The sequence below is a fragment of the Pollachius pollachius genome (genome assembly GCF_949987615.1).
Source record: "Pollachius pollachius genome assembly, chromosome: 13".
NCBI classification, from domain to species: domain Eukaryota; kingdom Metazoa; phylum Chordata; class Actinopteri; order Gadiformes; family Gadidae; genus Pollachius; species Pollachius pollachius.
The window spans coordinates 18,612,228-18,631,000 of NC_136946.1; the positions used below are offsets into that span (position 1 = coordinate 18,612,228).

General features: G+C 41.4%; 1 protein-coding gene across 1 annotated transcript in view; it reads right to left on the reverse strand.

Annotated features, from left to right (window-relative positions):
* khdrbs3 (KH domain containing, RNA binding, signal transduction associated 3) overlaps positions 1 to 5,727 on the reverse strand; it is a gene marked incomplete at both ends in the record, with an annotated part of 73,879 nt that extends 68,152 nt beyond the window's left edge. The window contains 1 exon segment of the mRNA XM_079750157.1: positions 5,637 to 5,727. Within this exon segment, the coding sequence (XP_079606283.1) occupies positions 5,637 to 5,727 (91 nt within the window).
* Positions 5,728 to 18,773: the final 13,046 nt, after the last annotated feature.

The window sequence follows — 18,773 nt, forward strand, 5'->3', positions numbered from 1 at the left end:
ATTATATTCTATCTATACTCGAAGTAGATTAACGAACACAGAGTTTGCGTGTTGTTGACGGATGTCATAATCTCTGTGTTCGTCAATCTACCTATCAAGTCTTAAAACAAAATGGCGTTGACGGGTGATCTACTGATGGTATTGTGTGTATAAAATGTCCTTTACAATAAACATCTGTACACTTACAAAGTTCTCAATGCCTCGTTTTATATGTTAAGACCCTTATTATACTACCAAAGAAGTGTCTGGCTACTTTTAGCCTTTTAAGTGGTTTAAAATAGCGATTTAGTTTTTACCATAACCAGTGCCCCCATCGTTTCAAGTTTATAGCGTTTTGATAGAATCGGCTAAAAACAGCCAACTGAAGAATGTTTCAACTCGTTATCATACAAAACATATCCCAAATCCATTTTACACCGGAATTACCCTTTAATTGCTGCATCCCTATTGCCTGTTTGTACTAACTGGCTTCGTCTGTGAAGACTGACTGGATTGTACTAACTGTCCTGGTCTGTGCTGACTTACTGACTGGTCTATTCTAACTGGCCTTGTCTCTTCTGACTGATTGGTCTGAACTAACTGGCATTGTGTCTGCTGACTGATCTATTTGTACTACCTGGCTTTGTCTGTGATGACTGATTGGTCTCTTCTAACTGGCCTTGTCTCTTTTGACAGACTGGTTTGTACTAACTGGCTTTGTCTGTGGTGACTGGTTGTCTGTGCTGACTGGTTGATCTGTGCTGACTGGCTGGACCACTAGCCTCCGCCACCTTGACATTTCTTTCCCCATCTCTACCTGATCTTGTTACCAGCCACTGGAGATATCAGCGGCAAACAAGCACGCTCTGCATTATTTAGGAAGAAACAAGCGGATCCTCTTTTGGACAATCTTGCTTGCAGACGGCTTTAGGGCAAGCCCTGAGGAGTGTGGGACGCTTCTAAGAAAAGATCCATGCATTCCATTTGAAATACGAATGCAGTATTACCACTCTGAACTAGCTTGCCTGGTCGATGAGAATATGGCCCAGGGGATTCCACTCAATTCACATGGTTATCATTTGGTTGACCACGATATTAAGAGCATTTTGTACTTGTTTATTTCAGTTCACACCAACAACACTTAATTATAAATTAGTATTTATTTTTTGAGTGGCTGTGTAAATCCTACCCTTGCACTACGACTTTCTATTTGTTACAGGTAAAATGTTTGTTTACTGTAATTAATGATCATGAAAGCAAAATGTTTTAAATTGTGGCACAGACACACACATTTATTCTGTATTTCAGGTCAGAAAAGCCATGGAACTTAGAAAGTAAGACGGATATCATGTCATAAAATTTGTGTGCCTTGTTTTCTAGCATAGCTCTTATTAGTTTGACAACAATGTCACAGGAAACTACTTGCATGATATTACTTTCATCTGCCTAGATTCATATTGATTTATTGCACACATCATATTTTTTGCGATTAGTGTGGAACGGATATCTATAATACAGATATTTATTATTTTTGACTGACATGTTCAACTGTGCTCAGCTTAAACATATAGCTGCATCCAGGAGAAGAACACATTTAAGACATAAAAACCACTGTAATGGCCACTGACACGCATCACATATTAACGATGAAATTGATGTGGGGAGCGTTTTGCTAGATGCTTTACTTGGCATTAAATGCCGTAAAGGTTGATTAACAGCCAGCGACCACCAAGGCATGTCTTTGGGCCTGGTTAGAACTTAACAAGTTTTTACAAAGTAAAAGTCCTCATAATATATGGAGTAAACAATCTGGAAAAACTTGGTGCGGGGAGGGGGGAGTTTGAGAAAGATCTATCAGCAGCAAACACAACTTAATGCCTTCAAGCCTTAGTCTTAGTATTTCCAATCAAACTTTTTTGCTTGAAAGTTTCACCAAGGTTTCACCACATCTGCAGGTGTGTGTGTGCGCGTGTGTGTGTGTGTATGTGTGTGTGTGTGTGTGTGTGTGTGTGTGTGTGTGTGTGTGTGTGTGTGTGTGTGTGTGTGTGTGTGTGTGCGTGTGCGTGTGTGTGTGTGTGTGCTACACTGGCCTGCTATGGATCATTATCTCCATCCAGCACTGTTTTCGTTCCCCACCACAACGGTAGCTGTGCCTTTGATCCGATGCCGAAACACCTATTTCTGTTCACTTCCTGGGCATACACACACTCAATGGGGGGCACAACTCAAGTATGCCTAAAAACATATCCCTTTTCTCTTTCATGGCATCTTTATTTCTCTAAAGCTTGATATGTTTGTCATACTTGAGGGCATTGCATTTGAAATAATAAAGGAAAACTCGACACCACAGCAGCTCAAACCACGTGTAAACAAGATAATGGCATATTCTCTACTGTATAGTCAAGACTAAATGCATGCTAGCAAACGGTGGTTAAAGCAATGCAAACATTTTGCTCGGCTCATGCTGTGGCTCTCAGCCTATAATCAAAAGACAAGAGATACGACACCATGGTTACGACCTCTGAACAAGGCAAGAGGTCCTTAAAGGACTGAGCTGAACACTGCCCATGTGTGTGTGAATGTGTATGTATGTGTGTGTGTGTGTGTGTGTGTGTGTGTGTGTGTGTGTGTGTGTGTGTGTGTGTCAGCTTGTCTGTGTCGATTTTAAATAAAATCAATAGCCTTCCGACAAAAAACACTACAATTGGAATTAAGAAATAAGGTTAATTTTTAACTAGGGCAGACAAGTTCGACAAAAACCGGCCAAAGTAAGCTAGACTTTGAAAGAACACAACTGAAAAAATCCCACCCCTCTCTCAAAGCCTCTGTCCAAAGCCCCAGACCTAAAAACACGACTAGCTCAGTAGTTTTAGCCTGAGGTCTGCCTAGCCTCGAGGAAAACACTGGTCATGACCAATGAGTGCATGGACACCAGATAGCCGGGTAGGTAGGAAGACAGACAGGTAAACCAACCAATCATTTAATTAGGGCCAAATTAAATAATTGGGCGGGCTTGTTATAGGCCTGTGACAGCCATAGAGAGGCGTATTTATTAAAAGAAAAATCTGAGAATTAGTTAGTGATTGTTGTTGAGATGTTAACAGAATTTCAACAAATATGTCAAAAATGCCTCTACAAAAAGCGCTGTGTGAGATTGTCAGTTGCTCTCAAGCAAGGAAATAACAAAATTGAATTTTATGTTAACTAAGCATCCAAATTTTGTCGCTTTTTGTGTTGGCAGGCATTTCAAGTGATGGATGCACTTTGGGGCCGTTGCCACAAGTTATTGAGCAGCTATGCATCAGTCTCATAGCTACTGATACACACGCTTTAGCACACCTTCTACATCGCTATGCTCTTCTAGCAGAACATATTGTACATAGCTTAAAAGACCCCTCAGTTGTAATTTTGATTCATGAACAAATATGCTTCTCATGCTAATTGATAGTTCTCCGCCACACTTTTAAAACTCTATGTTAAAAGCGTCCGCTAAATGACTAAATTGAATCTTCATCAGTATATGCTTTAGCAGTTTTCATGGATCAGTGTTATGCATTTGCGAGCATACAGGTTTTCCTGTGTGTGTGTGTGTGTGTGTGTGTGTGTGTGTGTGTGTGTGTGTGTGTGTGTGTGTGTGCGTGCGTGCGTGCGGGCGGGCGTGCGTGCGTGCGTGCGTGCGTGCGTGCGTGCGTGTGTTTATGTGTGTGTGCTGTAAGAGCTTATGTCAAAGCCATCCATCAACACAGCTTTCACATCCCTGAAGCATTAAATATTCGGTCCCCATCATTTCTGGTGATTTGGGAGAAACCTACACAGCTAGCACCACAGAAATTGGTAACAGCTAACATTGGAAAAATCCAATATTCGCCATCTACCTTCGCCGCAAATGATAAGATAAGACGGCAGAAACAGTCCTTTAGAATAACTTCATCTTGTGACATCTGTTGTGCACAGAATGTATCAGTATTTACAGTTGTTCAGCTTGTGACCTACTGTCTTATGCCAGATTTCCCCAAACCAAAGGGTGAGCTCTATGCTACCGAAAATGTTGTAGATAAAGAAGTGAAGGTGACCCAAAGCATTCATATCCAAAGATGTGTTTAGCAGAAGCTCTGTGTTTGGTTAACGATATCTGATTTATGATACGGATTTGAACTCCCTCAGTTGCGGGTGAAGCAGGCATTCCAGTATTTATTCCCTGTCTGCATTCTTTAAAAGCCTTCTTTGATTCCCTCACAAGCTGTCCCCTTTTTTTCCTTTCTATTGTCTCCAGTTTTCTCCAGCACCCAGAAGGTAAAATACAGCCCATGTTCTGCAAAAGAGCAAACTGGGATCTTGAAAAGCAGCCGATAAGGCGAACCAGTGAACAGAGCCTTATCTTTCTGTCTCAGTTCCTCAAAGTATGCCGCTGCCACGAACTAAACAGCTGACATAAAGATATTTGAAGTATATTCTGGTTTTTTTTCTCTTTAGTGCATTGTACCAGCTCAGCTTTGTGCAATACGAGATAAAAAGCTGCCTCTCCTAGTCTGTCATCTAAAATGGGACTGTTATAGCCTCACAATAATTTTAATTCCCATACCACAGTTGGGAAACTCTTCAGCACTACTATATCAGCAGCACGCAGTAGCAGCAATAGTAGTATGCATTGCATCCATTTTGACCATTTTCCTACATGGGGACGTATTCTAGAATAGTTGTTGAACTTATTATCAGCCTAAATAAAACAACAACAAAAACAAGACGGTTTACCCAATGGCATTATCAATACTATGGAAGGAGCTTTCTGATTTCAAGTCTTTCCTCCTCCTCCACTTAGATGTGAGCCACACACACATCCTAATCCGTGACAGCGACCTAGTCCTATTTTCAGCACGTGATCATAGGGGCACTTGATGGATGTAGCGAGCATCCTCGGGAATGGTTACTATGCCTTGTACACTTCCCACTTGAGAAGATCCACCGGGATGCTCCTAGAAGAGAGCTTTGGAGCAGCCACAGAGGGCTTGACGCAGTAGTCTCCCCGCTCGCGGATTAATTAAACGCCAGGGCAAATTGCTTTGGAATGTGCAGCGCCGTCGATTCAATTATCTTAGAGTTAAGTGGCCTGAAGTTCTTCCGCGGGGGAAACGTGGATGGGAGACAACTCTTTCCAAGCTATCGTAACTCAGCTCTAAATATGCTTTTTGAGTAAGAGATGACTGTATCGGGTTTCCACTTGAGATTCAGTCGTTTTTACTACGATAAGGGGACTATTAGGCTTACCATTGTGGCAAAAGAGTTCCTAAGTTTCATGGCTTTGAAAGTCTGTCCGGGCCTTTTAGTGGCGGCTTAGGAAAACCATGTCCCACGAACGTATGACTTACTTGAATACATAACATTATAAATGTATAAAACACATAAATGGCAATATTATGTTAACGAAAGCCTAATCACAAGCGGTCGACCCCAGAACTTGGCAGTAGTCCTACGATGAGAAGATGAGCCACTTCAAGGTTTGGGTTACAATGACCTGCAGAAATAGCCATAGCATTTCAAAACGATACTTTAAAACCCAAGTTTCAGATACACCCCAAACAGAAACAAAAGTAGCAAACAGACCGTGAGCTACTAATCCTATCTTGTGATACGTCTAAGTGGTTCGCATCGGTATTTACCTTGTTCCAGTAACCGCAGTGAGTGCTGAAACGACGGGTCCAGCGTGTCCTTCTCTGCCATAAGCTCCGGCAAATACTTTTCGCTCTCCATCCTGTCCCCGTGTCTGTTCCGTGTGTGTAATGCTCACGGTGGTAAAATAGTGCAGAAAATAAACTTAATAGAGCTCAGCCCAGAACCTGCTTTTCAGCGCGCGGTGTCTGAGGGTGAAAAAAAATGCGCGCGGCGGACGGTGTCGTTCGCGGGCTTCTAGACAAACGTGACGGCGCGAGGCTCTATTCTTCTATCCCATGGAGTTGAAGGCGCGTGCGTTTATCACGGCTCAACTGGATACAAAATATCTACGCCGTGTAAACAAGCTGTTCTGAAGCTCCCTCTGTTGTGTCCACTGGCAAATATGAGGCTCTTTCCGGGTCTTATAACTATTGGTTGTCGTTCACGGCGCTCTCGAGATACAGTCACTGAAAGGGGCGGGAACAAGATGGTCTTTGATATCTGGTGGAGCATCGCCTCGAGAGCTCTCCATGGTGCTGGATCCACCGCGTTGTTTCAGGAGCAATGTGTGATGCACATGTAGGTACGTTAGGAAAGTTTAAAGGTGAGGATGAAAAGCGTTGTGCATTAGCAATGTTTGTGTTATTGAATCAGAATAGTACGACTGATGACTCTCTCTCTCTCTCTCTCTCTCTCTCTCTCTCTCTCTCTCTCTGTCTCTCTCTCTCTCTCTCTCTCTCCCTCTCTCTTTCTCTCCTCTGTCTACATTTATCAGAAACCCTATTCCTTTTTTCCACAATCTACAACTATAACATAGGGCAATAAAATATATCATGACACAATGTAATTCACAGGCACTCCCAGTAACCCGTACCCCCTTACCCAACAGCAGTCACAGAAGTGTCCACAGTGAGAGTCGATAACATATGTAGCCCACTGCCTCCTATAAGTAATTGATTAGAATGCTATGTTCGTATCCCTTCAAAGAAAGTCAATCAATAGTTTCTGAGCAAATCTATTCACTTTCTCACAGGTCACGCCTGATCCCGTTGGGGATACCAGGGATTTAATCAAACTAATACAACATTTCCCTTAGAAATCTATTAAGGCTATAGGCGATTCTGGACACCTTGGCACAAATGTTTCTGCCTCTGCTGTTGTATTCACAGTTCTGTGTAAAATGGTGAGGGTGACAATGACACTATTCAAAACAGCTAAAAGCAGCACCATTTGTATTCCAGGCATCGCAATATCTGATGATACCGCCACAGAGCCATACAGCTACAATATTTGGGAGCACGCTGTTAAGCCCTGCAGTTTTGTAGGCTATTTATTTAAGCCATTTACACATTACGGAAGGAAAACAAATTGCAGAGACACAGAGCCATCATATTTGTTGGAGAATGTTGGCAGAAGATAAGGATTGTGTCAATATGTGTGGAGGATGCGGAGGTATTGCCGTCGGTGGGTGACTATCTGTAGGCCGATCGGCACTGCATGCTTACATAAGCCACACTTTTTTTTCCTCTCCCGTTCTATTTCAATAACTTTGAGAAAAAAATGTGACCCGGAGGCCAGAACCGAGGTTGTTTTCCCTGTATATTTAGAGAATGCCGCTGCCTTGAACTTTGTGAAGTGGGCTCTTGTCATCTGAAGTTTTTAAAAGCCTGATTTCATAAGATGATGGCTAACTTGTTTGTTATCTGTAGACATAATCTCAGACAGAGTGACCCACCTGCCCACTGACAAAGACAGTCAGGTAAGCAGACAGATAGACAGACAGACAGACAGAAGACATATATATATATATATATATATATATATATATATATATATATATATATATATATATATATATTTCTATCCTCAGGAACAAATAATCATGGCCCACATATATATATATATAGAGAGAGAGAGAGAGAAAGAGAAAGAGAGAGAGAGAGAGAGAGAGAGAGAGAGACAGAGAGAGAGACAGAGAGAGACAGAGAGAGAGAGAGAGAGGGAGGGAAGAGAGATAAACACAGACAGACAGATAGATATAGGAACATAGACATACAGACAGTGTGTGCTATATCAGATTTGTTCATAAGTAAGTTGGGGCTTGCATTGATGTTCTTCCCAGACACATGTTCATGAAAGATATACTCTGCAAAGTGAAAAGCATTATGGAGCCGCTTACTATTTAATCTCTCTCCAAAACCATTAAAAAACAGCTCAAATGCACTAATCTTCTATTCAGGAGAGTGACTTATTTATGGATATGCCTGCCATCTGCTGCTTTCACGTCCTCAGGAACAAAGCATCATAACCCACATATACACACACAAAAACACACGCACACACACACACACACACACACACACACACACACACACACACACACACACACACACACACACACACACATTCATCCCCATCACCAAAAGTTTTTCATGGCCTACATCTTATTCAGGAAGGTTGTTTTGGCCATGCACTCTTTCATAGGGAATAAGAATCTGATTGCAAACACAGCAGTATGCAAGGGAAAATCACCCAAAGCTGGTTTAGCCCTAATGCCCCGGGGACTACCGTCCCCTGGTTACATTGTGTCTGAGTTAAGTCACATGAGAATATGAGCTGTAGTCTCCAAGCTTTACTTTATTAACCTTTACCTTTCGAGGAATGGTCTAGTCTGTATAATTGCCTTTTAAACGGCACATTTGGCCATGGAATGCCAACAAGTGACAATGCTGCCTCCTAGAGGACATCTGAGTCGTTTTTAGGACAAAGCAATGCTGTGCGTAATATTATTTGTACATTCAGTGAAATGTGAAATACTTTATAGTGCACGCAGTATAAATATTAGTGTCCATGTGATAGATAGAATAGATTTCACATGGTAAAGATAAATAACTTGTATTTTAAAATACTGTAAACGTCATTGTTTTACATTACCAATGAATATAAATGTATGAACCCCAGCAATCTTTCAATAACTTCCAATTAGCACTAATTTAAAATGGCAGTCAGTCATTAGCAACTGTCCTCCAAACCTCTCCTCCGAAAACTTTCCGCGATCCAATTATATCCATATATCAAGAAACACAATTGGACACGGGGTCATTTCAATCCGTTGCCTCCAACTCGATAACCTTTCAGTGTTCCTCATTCAATAACAAAATGGCTGCTCCAAGCCACAAAGGGCTCTTTGTTGTGGCCACTAAATGGAGCTTCCACATCAACTAAGCAGCAGCCTTTTAACAGTATTATATTGCCACTGCCAATCCATCAGTGACATTGATCACCCATCGCCTGGCTGTGAAGAGCAGACGCTGGTCTGGAAGTGTTGGGAGAACGAAACCTAATGAGAAACTGTCAGCACCCTACAGGTAAACAAATCAATGGCACCCAGTGGTGCTCTCAAGGTCAACCTTCAGACACACACACACACACACACACACACACACACACACTCACATTCACACATTCACACATACAAACACTAAACATCCAATTCACGTTTGTTTATTTACAGCGCAAAGATTGCTGCATTCATCCAGATCCTTACTTGACTGTTAATAATGTATTTCATTATGGGGATGACACTAATGATATTACTAATAGGTGAATATTAATTTACAGTTGTCAGTTGTACAGTGGGCATCATCTTTTTTCGTTTTGCAGGTAGCATCACATCAGCTTAGCCCAGATTGTTACACCAGACAGCCGATGGTATTTGTCTGCTCTCTTTAACGGTTCTGCAGCAGGTAAGTCTCTACCATGTCAAGAGAGCAGTTGTGGCCAGAGTAACACGTTTACATATCAAACAATGGCAAAAGGTCAACAACAGTAATTATTCTAAGGGGCAGCTGGGACTACTGGGTGATTTCATTTCCTACCATTAGCCACAGCAATTAAGCGCAAGTACATTGATACTATCAGTAGCTACCACACGGCCCATGGGCATTCTTGGAGCAAGGCTTACTTTAGGCTATGGCGGCATGCCCTTTGCTAATGACTGCACCAGGCAGCAATCATCTCCATCTGCGACATGGAAACGGTGCTCCCTGCATCATTATTTCCACTTTTAAGCATATTTAAACACATATTGTGTGTGTATTTAAAAAAAGCCTGACTTTTGAACTGACCTTGTCTGCTTTATTTACCCTAGTTGGAAAGATCTTGTAAAATGTGTTGGAGAAATATAGAGAAAGATATACTTAAGAAGCCCTGTTGAACTGTACAATTAACTATATTGCTCACCCTCATTATAGTACATCATTACATTATGTATCCCCATTGAATACAATTTGCTTTCATTTGCTATAGAAACCAACATAGTTGACATTCATAAACACAATTCATGGCACACAATAGATATTAAAGCTCCAAAGAAGGATTCTGCATTTCATATATATATATATATATATATGCATTGTATTTTCTACTGTTTGTTCTGGGGAGATGTGAGTATATATATATATTTTTTTAACACATGCATCCATCTCCACTCACATTTGCGAAATAATTCCTTGAATAAAGAATATATAATAATTAGTATTATTATATTAATAATGATAATAATGATTACTATAATTATAACAATGTATATTTAGCATTTCACAAAGTGGATGTTGCAGATTGTTCGATAAATGAATTGACCGTTCATTGAATGTGTTTTAATTTAGGCTAATTTAGGTTGTGTCCAATCCGACTAATTATTCTGTGTGGTCATTAAAAGTAAGAAGAAAGATTTTTTATAGTATTAAATTATGTTGTTGAACTAGCACATTCTCTTTACTACTTTAAATACTGGCTGATCTTGCCAAGATCAGTAAAGCAACCTGCACCTAATTTGTTGTGCGTCACATTCCAAAACAAGGTCATCATACTTGTTTTAGACGCCAGGGTATAATTGAGTGAAAAACTTTCTCGGCCTAACAAATAACCTAAACAATAAACTCGGGCTACTTCAATAAGGCACTGCAAGTCAACGGACCTGGCCGGACCCTCATCTCATGGTCTGTCTGGCGATTATAGGGTCCGGACAGGCTTCTTCTGGCCTCCATTAGAGCTGTCAGCTCTCTTGAACCAGTGCCTTTAATCACCTCAAACATCATCTCACCCGAGGAATTATAATCCTTGCCTCCCTCCCCCTCCTCCTTGGATCATCCAGAGGCAGAGAGACAGAGAGACAATCCAGGATGTGGGAATTAGAGTGTGAGTCGTGTGTAGTGTTTTTCCCTCCCACTGATCTGGAGAAATGTTTCACTGCAGTAGAAAACAGAAAGGGCCCCGGTGGCCTCGTGTGGTTACATTGGAATGGATGAAAGTTCGGGTTTGTGGAAATCTCTGTTGCAATATGCACAGCATGATTGGTGCTGTGGATGGAGTCCCTTTCCCTTTGATCCATTATGCGTTCTTAAAGTCTAATGCACTATAATCCATCATCAAAAGAAGAAAACTTTTGTATTCTAGGTGTCTCACATCCCCCAGCTCCAAACTTCCCCTTTGATGATATAGTTTTGTTTCATTCTATTAATAATGGGTACTTTTCGAAATGTGGATCCAACATATATTCATGTCACGTGGAAACAGGCTGTAGTCAAAGTGCTACTGTGAAAGGATTTCCTGTCTCGGAATGTCCATAAAACTCCATGAATTCAGCTTTGTAATTGCTGTAATATTGACCTTTACTGCTGTCACCCTTCTCACCACCTACACCACCCATCAAACTGAAGACAATATGCGAGCAGGGAGGGCCGACGTTGTTGCTTACTGTATACCTCCCCTTCTTTTCTGTTGTTTTCTGAGAATACCAGGTAGTTGTATTATCCACTTCCCATAAAAGAGAAAGGTCAAATGAGAGATCTGTGTGTAAAGAGGAACTGAAGATGTTCCTCCCTATCTAGGTAGGATTATTCCCGGTACAGAGATTTGTATTGCGTTTCGTGTTGCGGCAATCGGGAAGTAAGGGGTCTCTTTACACGACAACTGGACATGTCACATGTCATAAAATTCACTGGGTGCACGCTGAAACGTTTTCGGTGCCCTGTAATTCAAGAATCCTCACGGAATTCTACTGTGGTGTGCTCAAAAACATATATTGAGTGGCCTTCATAAGCTGTCTGTTTGGCATCAGTTTCCTTTTTTTCCCCTTCCTTATGTTATATTCTATACTTTCTCCTATTTCTGCTGCCAGTGAAAGAGGATCCCCCCGTGTTGACACTGCGGTGTGCCTAGAGGCTGCGTCGACGCATGCAGGGGAAGAGGAAGACTTCCACCGGGCCAGAGCAATAGGCTGCACTGCTGTACCTGCAGGTGATGGACGACTCCGTCCCCCTACTGAAAATTGGCTGTCAATAGCGATCTGGCTTCTTTCCTGTCACCCACCAGAGCCCCCCCGTCTCTGTTTCACATCCGTCCTCTTCAACCTCTGAGACCCGACGGGCCAGGGCGCTTGGGGAGGGGGGTGGGGGGGGGGGGGGGGGGGGGGGGGGGGGGCGAGAGGACATGGCTTCGGCCCCTCTCTGCTCTGTCTCGCTGCGCTGCCTGCGGGGAGCTCTTGGGTGACCGCGTCACTCGAGCTGAGGTGGAGGAGGGTGACCAACCGGCGGCGTCCATGGCGGCCCACTTGGCTGCCTGCCTGGCTGCGTGCGTGCCGGCCCCCCCTTACTCTCCGCTCAATGAGACATTGATCGGCCCAGCAGCGACAGCGAGTCCCAGGGAGGGGTAAGCAGATACACCTCCTTGCCTCCGACAATCATCGTGGGCCCCCTGTGGGGACAGGTCGCGGTAAATTAATAGTGTGCTTGTTGCAGCGACTAGATATTGTTAATGTATTTGCTATCGATGGAGTGAGATAACATGAGTAGCATCAGCCTTACTTAACACAAAACATAAATCCTTCAAAAGGCCGCTGAGGCTGAACCGGAGAGGCAGCCAGACGACCAGGCTTTTTTAGGCAAGTAATACCCCTCTTAGCCAGCATGGCGGATACCATTACTAGGAAACTAATCGTTATCATTCCCTAATCTCTATTACATCCCATGTGAAAAAGTTAAGAGTGCAAGTGCGCAAATGTGTCCAGGCCATGCTGAAATCCTGGCTGACCTAAATGATAAAGGTCCATTAAGGCTTTGAGGTCGTGCCTAGGCCTATACCGCTGCCTGTGGTGGGCTAAATGCTTATTTTTAAGCACCGCTATCCATCCAAAACGTGTGATGAGGTGGGTAATCGGCACTTTGACTCAAACCAGCTGTTGCAAATGTGGCATTCAGAATACAGTCAGCGCGTTTACATGCACATATTATTCTGAATAATCGCAATGACCAGAACAAGGTCATAGTGAGATAATGCTCCTGTTCCAGAAATACCCAAGGATGACTTAAAGACAAAGATTATCCAGTAGAAAAAGATAACCTATATTGAAAATAATATATAAACCGAGACATTGGAAAGTTAATTCAGTCGATTGGGTGAAACGATAAGTGACCTTGCATTCAGATCAATTCTGTCGTGCTCCACCTAAAAAGTGGAGAGTAATCCTGGTGATTTTCCATGGGACCTGTCGCTGGACTTGATGCGCTGTGATTAAAAATCACCTTAACCTTTTGAGTTGATCAGCTTAGGGATTTTTTTTTCACTTACATTATGTCTTAGACATGCCTGCTCTAATTCAACAAGAAGACTTCTTGTGTGAACCATGGATTTCATTCAGCCTAGCGGTCCAGCAGTCAGGCTTTGTCCAGAGAACCATGTAAGGCCATATCAACGCTTGAATGCCTTGATTTTTTGAACACCTTCAGTTTTTTTATAAAAACATGGCATTGTATTCTTCTTTATCATAAGAATATTATTATCATTATATTCTTATTCCCATACATACTTTTACTATTTTTATTTTGACTTATCTTATTTACTTTATCTTAAATTATTGCTCCTGTGTGGTTGATGAGGAACCAAGCCTAAGAATTGTACTCTTGTGTACTTGTGTACAATAAGTAATAAAAGTAATTTTGATTCAGATTCTGATTCTGATTCATTCAACACCTGGAACAGCACATGGAACAACAGTAGTAAAGAATGATAAAGACCAAAGAAACTAAAACACACAAATCTCTCGATGAATCTAAATAAATAAAACATTGCATGTAGAGAAAAATGCACATGATAAGAAATTCTTCACTGCGTCAAAGGTGTGGATATGTAATTCTTATTGCGGCTGCTTTTATGAAAAGCTTCTAAATATGTATCAACAGCTAATTTTAGCCTGCAGAGTACGCAAAAAATGTAATGGCTGGCTGATTTTAAATAAATCTTAAAAAGCCTAACTCTAAAAAAATAATAACAAATTATTTGACGTGCAGTAGCATACTGACATTTTTGCGTGCTCCCTTATTGATGGCCTTTACTCACTATGTTTCTTTGGTCAAAAAGCATTTGCTCATTTACTAAATGAAGATCATTTTTATTAGTGGAAAGAGTAGCGCCTTTTTAGTGATTCAAAACTTGTATTACAATTTTTGAGGGCAAAGTACAACAGAAAAGTATCCAAATTGTGTTGAGGTCTCTGTGGTAAGTGATGCATCAGACTAAAGACACACAGACAAAGACATTGCCATTTTGATCATGGAATCTCTAGCACTCTGTAGCCGCGCGGCGTACGGACTCACATTCATAGTGCGTTCCACTCTACTGCTCAGAGTATATGATTCGCACTAACCGTAATAGTCCAGGGCAATTTCAGACCACACAAATTGACAAGGGAATCCATTTGTTCTGGTTAGGTAGATAGCTAGATTCTCTCACCTAAGTATTTGCATACGTAATAACTGGATATTGTTATATCAATTATATCAAGCGCCCAATGGGCCAGAACCGGTCTGCCAGCAATTTCTCTCTGCTCAAGTCTATCCTTGTCTCAACACCAAATCAGATTTTGAATTAAAATGTTCTTATGAATTGTTTAAATAATGATATAGTCCTTTCATTACATGGAATCGATAAAATGTAATACAACTATGAGTATGTGTGTGTGTGTGTGTGTGTGTGTGTGTGTGTGTGTGTGTGTGTGTGTGTGTGTGTGTGTGTGTGTGTGTGTGTGTGTGTGTGTGTGTGTGTGTGTGTGTGTGTGTGCATAGGTCTGTCTCTGGCTTATCGTGGATTTAACAGTGCTTCCAAAGTCTGATTTGTAAGACTAGTTTGTGGAACCCTTGTTTCAGCTTGACGGAGGACGGTGTTATCCTCATGGTTACAGTTCATAACCATAAGGTTATGAAGGTTTGTGATATTTATTTTGTATATGGATATAGGTCATTGAGTTCAAGGGTTTTGAATAGTTGAATTGTTCATTATTATAATTAGTGGTGTTGTATATGAAATGCTGCTCAAACAGTGGCGTTAAATCCAACTATAAGTGTCAGAGAAGCTTAACTCTTTCAGACATAGCAAGTTTCACTGGCACTAAAAAGACCTGAACTAGAAGGTTTCTCCAGATATAAGCCTATCCACGAGTCTATCTATCCAGGGACATTTTCTCTATTAATCACTTTATTATGGGCTACTTTTAAACATCATCTTTGATGTTTGTGTAACTGGTCTAGACCATACAGAACAATTCGAATTGAAATTGTTCCTCCATTTGTTGCTAGTTGTACTTTTTGGGTCCTCTCTGTGTCCTTCAAGTAGCATATCTACTTCATGGAACTGCACGCTTTTTGTGTGAGCGAGAGATTGTGAAAGAGAAAAAGAGTCTACCGGTCACAGGGCTTGTCATTGCACTATGCTGCATGAACCATATCGGAAAATTGTGTGTGTGTGTGTGTGTGTGTGTGTGTGTGTGTGTGTGTGTGTGTGTGTGTGTGTGTTGTGCACAAGAAGGTTAAAGAAAGAAAATGTTTTAAATACACCAAAAAAATAAAAATTAAATTAAATAGGCCTACACCAAAATTTAGTGAATGTATTTATGTTGACATTAGTTTGGCATGTCAATAAATGTTTATTGATAGCAGTTGTGAGTACTAGACTTCTACTCAATACTAATTACTAACAACGACTTCTGTTTTAACATCACAATTCCTAATTAATCTCTTAACAGTTTTTGAGGTACATATTTAAAATGTTCAAGGGTAAAGAAAAAAATCATCAAAATAGAGTTTGGTTATAAAATAATTATAATTACAGGGGATGATACCACCGCCCCCCGCTAATGAGGCCAGGGACAAGCCAAAAATGTCCACGGATAGAAAAAGACAGTGGTTCAAAGATGTGGTCAAGTCATCGACACTTCGGAGAGACTCGGCTTTAGAATATTTCCTGAAACGATTGTTTTCGGCAAACTCCAATTTCTTTCTGCAGCAATTTTAAGTGTGCGTGTGTGTGTGTGTGTGTGTGTGTGTGTGTGTGTGTGTGTGTGTGTGTGTGTGTGTGTGTGTGTGTGTGTGTGTGTGTGTGTGTGTGTGTGTGGGTGTGTGTGTGTGTGTGTGTGTGTGTTTGTGTGTGTGCGCACGCGTGTGATTGAGAGAGAGTAAAGTGAGTGTAAGGGTGGGGATTTGGGTCACTCTTTGGGCCTGACCCATTCAGAACTGTGAATTAAGCCCCCAATTTTTCCAGGTCTCAGTGAATGTCCCGAAAATTAACCTTAAGGCCACTAGGGGGCTCCCTAATACCACCCCAGTCATCCTCGATGCAAAAGCATATTTACCTGTAAATGAATACAAAAAAGTGAACTGTTTTATTGTTCTTGGAGTTAGGAGCAATGGAGTGTTTGTTATTGTGTTGGTACTGTTTTTGAGGCCATTGTTAATAAGTTGTGAAACAATTTGTTGTCAAAGGGTTTATTATGTGAAAAGCAGCAAAACAACATTTTCATTATGTTACAGTATATACTCTGATTTAGATTTTAACACTTTGACACTCGAGGGCTCTCAAAATTGCCGAAATAAAATGATGCGTTCTGATGTACAACACCTATACAGCTTAGATGACTATAGATGGTTTATAGATTACAGCTGCCGTATTGAAAAGCGTGTGCCTCATATTTATCGGTACATTGGCTTTGCGTTCGTTCTGTTTGTGTACAGAGCTGGGCTTTGAAATTGAGTATGAAGCATCTGCGGTATCAGTGCTGACCAATGGTCATGGAAAGTGAGTTTTGTGTTGGCAAAATAAAATCAAACAGATTTAATACTGATTGTGTAGTTTGTCTAGATGCATTATTATTAATAATAATAATAATAATAATAATTATTATTATTATTATTATTATTATTATTATTATTATTATTATTATTATTATTATTATATATAGCCTATATTACTAACACGAAACAGAGCATCTCTTTTCTACTGACTCGTGAACCCGATGTAAAAGGACAGCATACACATTCGTCAAGGAGACCGTTATTTTAGGACTTCATCTCTACCAAGTAGGCCTAAATCAATATTGAACAAGACAAACTAAAAATAATGTTGTTTTAGTGAATGACACATTGAAAAAGATCATAGATCATCAGGGATATATATTATATGATCGTTAACGGGATAAGAGCGGTTCAACCCTGGTAATCCCGGCCAGTCACGGTGGGCGGGGCTTGGTTGCCATGGCGATGACGTCAATGTTGGTGTCGAGTAACCAAAGGTCAAAATAAAGACAAGTGAATGAGATCGGAAGGAAACTTGACAGGGCGGTCAAAACAACGAAAAAGACATCAAAAACAGCGAATATACTCACTCACAAGGATGTAACTTTGATCTCCAGGGACAAGTGTTTGCATTCGGTGGTAAGAAAACGTCGGACAACAGAAGGGTATGTGTTTATAGGCAGGCTAGCAGAGGCTAACTCCGGGAGCTAAGCTAACCGAGGCTAACGCTGTAAACACAGCTTATCAAATCACTATGTTTGCTCTGACCGTTTTAGAACAGTGGCTAAAGTAACCCTGTCGCTCCATCCACGGCTACCGTGGCGGTTGTGCCCAATATCAAACGCCGTTAACTTGGATGCTGTGTTTGCCCCCTGATGTTAGCATGTTGTTCACACATAGCTGGCCTTGGAGCCAGCTGCAGCCTCCTCAGCTGGGGAACTTCACTAACCTTGCAGCAAACTAAGGCTGCTTAGATCATTTGGCGGGATATTTCACTTTATTTTACGTACACTTCTAACAAAGCTAGCCAATGTGGGTTTGTTGATCGATTTAACATTTGTGGGAAAAAAGTTCCCTGGTTTTCACATAATTCACTTCATACGGTTTACACTTAACCTTAACATTGCCTGCTTGGACGATTATGAGTTTGCTGATGAGGAACCGTTGTTTTGTTCTGACCTGTTTTGTATTACATTGATTTAGTTTAGTGCTTTGCTCTTGGAGCTCTTGATAGGTCATTCAGATGGATCCATGTAGGACCCTATTGAGCTGCAACCATTTACAGTATAATGCCTGGCGGATTAGGGAAAGAGTATCTCGCAAAGTCAACTCTGTCACTCACATGATTGTCAAAGTCAAACATGGTGTTGGGTCAAGGGATGTCACTGTCTATGTTTTACACCTCGTCTCTGCATAAACCAACGGACAGCGCTCGGACTGGCTGTTCTCTCGGATCGGATCCGCCGTTCTTCCAGATAGTTTGGAGCTGTAAACATCCCCGACTGGAAGCTGTCACTCAGTAAAGCTTTCAGTCTGATGTTTGCACCCGCCAACTGTCTTCAGCACCGTCACGGTACATGTGATACGCCGTTCATGTAGGAGTCCTGGTGTGGTTCTATGTGCATTATGGAATAACCTCTGGCAAGGTCATGTGACTGAATGCTGTACCATGTGCTGCATGGTGGACCTGCAGGATGTCATCCGACGCGGACTGTCGCCCAGCAGGACCCGGGGGTTCAGACCTCAGTTTATGTAAACATCCTACACTCAGCTGTAGCCACGTTGACCACAGGCTGAGAGAAGGCTGTTTACTTTAACTGTCTGAAGCGTGCACCCCATGAAAATGAACCAATGCACTTCTAAAGGACGAATGTCATTCACCAGAGGATTTCTACCACTTTTTGTTCAAAAGTATTTTATAAAAGCCAGTTTATTTTTTTAAGGAAGAATCTGCAATGCGCCCTTTAAGGTTGGACATGATTTTCTTTCGTGGTTTCCAATTATTATCATCAGACATGATTC